This window comes from Amphibalanus amphitrite, unplaced genomic scaffold (genome assembly GCF_019059575.1).
Source record: "Amphibalanus amphitrite isolate SeventyFive unplaced genomic scaffold, NRLGWU_Aamphi_draft 002046F_arrow, whole genome shotgun sequence".
Classification (NCBI taxonomy): domain Eukaryota; kingdom Metazoa; phylum Arthropoda; class Thecostraca; order Balanomorpha; family Balanidae; genus Amphibalanus; species Amphibalanus amphitrite.
Window position 1 is genome coordinate 66,885 of NW_024883539.1, and position 6,814 is coordinate 73,698.

The window sequence follows — 6,814 nt, forward strand, 5'->3', positions numbered from 1 at the left end:
ATGTTAAGTAGCACACTCTGGAACATGTCGTATTATACATCGTTCGAATCGCCGATCTCTTCTGACCATGTCCACCAAAGGGCATCGCGCCATTTTGCGCCATTTTGCTTCTACGGTGGATAACGTGAGCCAGTTCAGTCCGCGAGCGGCTGTGGCTCCTGTTCGATACGACTAAGCTCGTTGACCTGGCTCGAAGCTGGTGTCACCTGGTGTGGGCCTAAATGTGGCTTGACTTTTGCCATAAGATGTGCTAATTGAAATGTCATGTAGGCATAACGCTGTGCCCAAGAAAAACTCCGATTTCTTGTCGCGTTTGATGTCCAAGCCGCACAAGTCCCGTGGTCGGCTTAAGATCTAACGTCAAAAGCGCCTATGCGTTTGTATTGTTCGCGTCGCGCTGACCTTGTTGCTGCCCGGCCGGGGCCGACTAACGGTGGCTGGCAACAGCTGTATATGCGGTCACGTGACGCCCTGGGGCGTCAGTGCAGCGCGGTCGGCTGGCGGGCTCGCCGCACTTGCGTTTGGAGCGGCCTGGGCCGGCGGGCGAGCCGTGCGAACGTGCGCCAAATCTTGGGCCGAGCGGCCTGTCGCCGTTTGGCCGAATCTCCTTGGGCAGTTTTGGGGCAGTTCGTTTCTTTTCTTCTCTTTGCATTGGCAGGGAATACGTCCTTGATCACGTGGTGATGTCTTGCACCACTTTCGGGTAATGTGGGAATTAATGCGTGCTAATTCTGAAAAAGGGCCACTGTGGGATGGTTGCATGACCCGCCTATTTTGTGTCTATCCAGGGACCACAATTGATCCTGAGGGAGTAAAGACTTTCATTCAAAAAGTCTCGCATGAAGGAGAAGCTCAAAGTTTATATAGGCCCGCTTTATTCTAAGCCACCTTCGCCAGTGATATGCCTCGTTCTAACCGTGTGTCATACATGACTCATGTCAAGACGCGCTGCCCATTCTGGACGGCTGCCCCGCCTCCCTCCCTCCCTGTCCCGGCGCCTCCCGGCCGCCGCGGGCAGCGCTCACCCGAGTCAGGTCAGCAGCTGACCGCCGACCGGCCGGCAAAGGTCAACGAAGGTCAGCAAACTACGCACAGCATTCTTAATTTATCACTGGCCAGGGTTGGACACTTAAGGATTTGTCTTTGATAATATTTGTGGAATGCAGTGCAATTAGGAAGTACCTTAATGCAGCTATTTTTTCTCTCTCTTTCAATTTTAACTGTCTTAAATGGGTATCAGGCATTTCTGTGGGGGCCAGCTTAGCCGACATGTTTTTTTATCAAAATGAATGAAAATGTTATCCAATGTCTACGGCAAACAGCCATTAAATCTTTCTTCCCAAGTTCCTTTGACATGACGGCGATAGACTCTGGAAAGCTTATCTTGAAGCACTGTAAGAATTAAGAAATACACATAAGTACAAACCTCTCAAAGCAATATATTTCAATCAATTTTACAAAATTTATAATTCTAACAAATTCTGACTCTACCCAAAAACATTAGTCACGTTCACTCTCATGGAATATAATTGTGATGAAAATACTCCAAATGATCCAGCGATGATTAAGCCACCATAATAGATGACAATGCAACACACATCAAAAGCAACAGGAATAAACTGAATAATACTATTTTCACAACCACGTAGCAGTGCAATCGTCACAATAATTTCACTTCTAGGCAGCCACAGCCAACGCACGCCTAAGAGTCGAAATGGAATATGTACGCGATTCAAGTACCTACGCTAAAGAACATTTAATTAAGTGCAAATTAATCAATCGGCTACACGGCGATCGTTCTTGAACAATATCGCCGTTGTTTTTCTTCACAATTCGCTTTTGTTTATACTCTTTTGGGATGTTTACATTGTTGTTCCTTTACAGAGAAATTGTTCAGGTCCGTTGTACCAATAACAAACAAACAAACAACAACAAAAAAACAAACAAAAAACTGAAAAAAATATGAAGCATTTGAGCTGCCATAAACCCTCGCTGCATAGTCAGCCAGCCTGCATTGGCGGCAAAACGATGCGTAAATGTCTACATATTATTTTAATGTGGACATCCACAACTGACGCATGACGTAGGTTCTACATCTATCCTCCTGCTGTCTTAGCTGCCATTTATTACGTCACAGAACTGACCACTGTCACCGACATCGAGCGCATTTGGGAAGCACCGTTCCGTTTCCATCTATGTAAGTAGCGGTGATATTGCCTTCCCTGAGTTCTTCGATAATCTCGTGTTCCCTTTCTGAATAGCCCTCAGCGAGTATCATGTCTCCTCCTGTAATCAGACACAGTTATGCTACATATATACCTACATAAATGCTAAATGTATTTAGATGATTGTCAAACAATGTTAGATCATTATTTGATGCAAGAAAGATAGGTACTACCGCCACTCTACCTTTCTACCGTTCAACTCTACTTTACTGTAAGCATCGGCAGCTGTTCATAGTTTTTGTATAAAGTTACGATACGGTTCAATACCGGTGGGTTTGGATCCGTCCAACCACTGAGCCTTCGTGAAATAAACATTTACATTGCAAAAATACATACATCTTGCTCGTTGCAAAATACACGAAGGAGCGATCTATTGACGCGAGTGAAGGGTTATTTATTTGAATAGGTTCCTGCACGCGATTTCCTCAACTTATTTAGGTATTTTAATAATCCAGACAAGCAAACAAATAACAAACCTTAACAAATCGTACTTACTGACTCCCGAAAGTTGTTTCCATCTAACACTTCCTTCTGAATAACCCCTTTGGTGACATTAGCCGTTTTTACGACGGGCTATCCGGCGAGTGCATCTAATTTGACCAAATCTGCACCTAATCTCTTTTACAGCAAATATCTTTATTGTAGGAATTTATTTCAGTGTTTTAATCGATGATGCTCACTGTTAATATCACAAAGCAGGCATATAAGCAATTAGTGCAACCCTAGCTGATAGCTGCTAAGAGACACACTGAACCTGATTTGACCAAATCTGCACCTGATCTGCACCAGATGTGCACCAAATGTGTACCAGATGGCCGTCGTAAAAACGGCTATCACGACCTCTGTCCCACCCGCTGACCTGCCAGGAAGGCGGCGAAGAACCCGTAGGTGCCGTAGTCGAAGATGGTGTGGTTGCAGGCGGCCAGCAGGGCCAGGTCCCTCTCTACACCGGGGAATTCGCTGCGCGGATCGCCCAGAAGGTAGATGTCGGTCCCGGAAAGATTCTCCCTGGGGGCGGATATACGCGAGATATCAGATATATAGAACTGAAATTGTGAAGGAGAGTGGGTTGGGGCTGTTATTGGCTTATAATTGGCTGATCATGATTTGTGGATTTGGTTGGAATAGGTTGTTTGAAAAAAGTGATAGCATGATTTCCGTGATTTAAAAACGCCGAAGGAGGTTATTAGTCTCATTAATATGAAAAATACCGTGAGCATTGATAACAGATTCATGTTATCTATGCCGTGAGATATATAGTGAGTGTAATTCGTATTCGTTTCGTTCGGACTACCCTGAGGCAAAAAAAAAATTGGTAAAAACCAGTCCCAGAAAGCCCGAAACGAATACGAAATACAATCATTTACCTCAGGAAGATTATAAACGACACTTCGCCAGTGCCTGATATTTAGTGAGATATAACGCTGAACCCGACATAGAATGACTATGAGTAATGAGTATGACTCAGTTTGCAGTACACATGTGTCGTTGCAGTCGTATATGCAAATGCATGCTGCACAGGCCTGCAGAGTGCACAGGAACCCGAGCCGGCCGGCCGACGTGACGTGACGTGAGGTCTGCCGGAAATGTAACACCGCGGGGTCGGATGGCGAGCGCTGGGGCGCGCGGGCCGACCCGACCGGCGAACCGGCCCGCCGCGACGGCGAGGGTCAGTGCTGACTGCCGAGTGAGACATGGGGGACTGCCGTGTGGAATAGACGCACTTTGTGCGAACTGCGAACGGGCTTTAATCCAACGGATATTGTGCAAACCATTGAAATACACATTCAGACACAATCCATTTATTTTGTATGGAGTGAAGCGAAAACGGTGGGATGATGTATAGGTATGTGCAAATATTGGCGCGGGTCAGCCAGGGTTAGGTGGGGGAGTTAGAGCTGACTCAATGCCTGAGTGAGTGACTGACTGACTGACTGACTGATTGACTGTCCGACAAGCAGACTAACTGAAGGACGCAGACTGACTGCGGTAGCCAGTGACAAACAGATAGACAGGCAAACATACAAACTGACTGACTGACTGACTGACTGACTGACTGACTGACTGACTGACTGACTGACTGACCGAGAACTGACCTGCACCACTTAAGGTCGTCGCTGGTGACAATGAACACAGGCTCTGAATACCTCTGCCTGCACAAGTTAATTGCCGAATGGTAGAATGGAGCTCCCACTAAATGTCCGTTAGATCCCTGAAAAAGGAAAATATGGTTAACTAACAAGAAAAAGACTTCTATATTACTTATTTCTTAATACTCTGGGGTAAGTGTCTCATCGATGCAAACAGTTAAAGGAAATAGTTCACTTTCACGAAATTATTTTTTTGCAACGGATTTATGATTTTTTATGTTCAAAATAATCAGCAAAGAAAATAAAACCTTTTTATAACAAAATATTATTTTCTATATTTTGATATAGGAAGAACTTTTCAGTTTCTGTAAGGCACACGCGATCCAGTATGAAAAGAGCATGGGTCCCGAAAATTCTTCAGAAACAGAGAAATTATCGCAGCCACCGGCATTTGGGCGATCTGCTCGATCTGATAATGTTCCCCTGAATGTCCTAATTGATCAGTACGAGAATTTCTCTAGAGTTCTCGTAGATAATTTCTCTAGTTTCTAAAGAATTTTCGGGACCCATGCTCTTTTCATACTGGATGGAAATATATGCAAGGCACACATCCTCAGCGCAAGACACCTTTTTCGGGACGAGAAATAGAATATCTTTGCCTAGGGTGATCGTTGGGCTGTAAAAGCTCCTGATTTATGCTCGTCTCAGCCCAAGCTACGGAACTGCTATTCCAGTTCAAAACCCATGTTAAAAAGTGAACTATTTCCTTTAATAGGTCACTAATAATGATATCTATACTAAATAGGAGTGCAGTTAAAACGATTAAGTCCATTGGGTTGAATGAAGAAGTGTATCGAATTTTAAGATCGCGAGTTTACATTATTATCGATGATTAGGTGAAAATATTTTCATAGGCTACACAATCAAGGCTCACTAGTACATCTTCATACATTCTCATGGAGGTGGTAGATCCATTGTTTTGTACTTAAGCCTGTTCTGTTCTTTATCTTAGAGGTGCCCATTTTTACCTTGAGATGTTTGGCGTAATCAGTCCTCCTCACATGCACCGCCACGAACGTGACCTGCCGTCCGCCCGCCACCGAGGCCAGTTTAGAGTTGGCGTATTCCACCAGGTCGGGCCTGTAAAAGGGAATTCGGTTTGTTGCCGAACACTTCTGAATATGTCCCTGGGCGGTAACTTTCACATTGTGAGCACAGTTATAGTTCGTTTTTTTTTTCAAAAGGACGCTGGCTCAAAGTTCATTATCGAAGCTCTCACGTGAGTTTTGGCAACTTCAGCGTCTGGCTAAGAATTTCTTGCCGACAAAATGATCGATTTCAAATTGTGCTCGGTAAATACATGGAAATTGTGACTTCAAAAATGAGCATACGATGATGACGTCACTGGTGGCAGCTGGCACCCAATGTCCGTACGAAAGCATTCATTGCCAACGAATTTTGGGAAAATTTCGTTTTTTGTTCTTACCTAGGCCCCAATCGAGTAAGCAATTCTTTCCATGATAGTTTTGCATTGCATTGCAATGCAAGATCCACAGCATGACGTCACCACTGTTCTCATGTCTAGTTCCAAAACGGAGGCATGTAATTTATCGGGAATAATTCACATGTTAAAATAAGGCGACGTTCGAGTTTCTCAGGTTCAGTTTTTGCCCGTTTTGCTCGCTAAAACACGTGCTTGTTCGGAAAACATACTTGGAGCCAGCGTCCTTTTGAAAAAAAAACGAACTATAACTGTTATGATCTGATAGAGTGACAACCTCCTTTTCAATAAAACGTTAATTAAAGTTGCATGTCGTTGATTTAAAGAAAATCGCCCCTTCCAGTTTTCAAAACGGGGTTTGCAAGAACTCACCTGAATCTAAAATCCTTCATGAGCGCGTCTCTATACCACCAGAACAGTCGTATCCTATGAGGATAATGAATGATCTTCCACCGGTATTTTCTTCTGTCGTGTTCATTGACCGCCTCAAATTGATCGGCAGTCACCTTCTGAAAGCCGCTGGTACACGACTCCAACACCCAAGGTAAGGAGGTAAAGGGGAAGATGTGGCCCATCATCCGCATAAGGTCGGTTGTGGCCACCGCTGGCATTTGGTATCTGTTAGAAGAAGAAAGAGGGTGAGGTTGTTTCAGATCAGCTTTTTCGAGGGGCTCGGCCACGGGGGGGAGGGGGGGGGGGGCGGAGTTCCGGACCCTCCGATAATTTGTCGGCTTGTAGTTCATCGGAATTTTTTTTTTGGATTAGCGCTGTTTGTTTATTCTGCTTTTCCATAACTGAAATGGTCATTTCTTCTTCTCTATTGTCTGGAAACTAGCATTATCGAAACAAATATTTTATGACTTTATCAGTGTCTTCATTGTATGTTTGCTGCAGCGCAATGTGTATAGAGTTCCATTTATAATTAAGAACAGAAGATCAAGAATGTTTGGAATTTTCTGTCTGGTCCGCACCGCTCAGTGTGTTTGAGCGGAGAGAGA

At 44.4% G+C, this 6,814-nt stretch overlaps 1 protein-coding gene across 2 annotated transcripts; it reads right to left on the minus strand.

Moving 5' to 3' along the window:
* Positions 1-1,423: 1,423 nt before the first annotated feature.
* LOC122376186 (galactoside alpha-(1,2)-fucosyltransferase 1-like) lies at positions 1,424-6,440 on the minus strand. 2 transcript variants are annotated; one of them, XM_043355921.1, is made up of 5 exons: positions 6,189-6,440; positions 5,377-5,455; positions 4,322-4,437; positions 3,085-3,233; positions 1,424-2,286 (listed from the first exon to the last, which is right to left on the minus strand). In XM_043355921.1, the coding sequence occupies exons 1-5, from the start codon at positions 6,425-6,427 to the stop codon at positions 2,150-2,152; spliced, it is 720 nt and encodes a 239-aa protein (XP_043211856.1). In that variant the 5' UTR covers positions 6,428-6,440; the 3' UTR covers positions 1,424-2,149. The 2 variants fall into 2 exon arrangements, with proteins under 2 accessions (XP_043211856.1, XP_043211855.1); XM_043355920.1 differs by having other exon boundaries at positions 5,344-5,455.
* Positions 6,441-6,814: the final 374 nt, after the last annotated feature.

Coding starts and splice junctions, on each gene's coding strand:
- LOC122376186 (XM_043355920.1), bottom strand. CDS start 6,427: ATGCCAGCGGTGGCCACAACCGACCTTATGCGGATGATGGGCCACATC. Junction 3,234..4,321: donor GACGACCTTAAGTGGTGCAG/GTCAGTTCTCGG, acceptor ATCCGCCCCCAG/GGAGAATCTTTCCGGGACCG. Junction 2,287..3,084: donor CTTCGCCGCCTTCCTGGCAG/GTCAGCGGGTGG, acceptor GTCTGATTACAG/GAGGAGACATGATACTCGCT.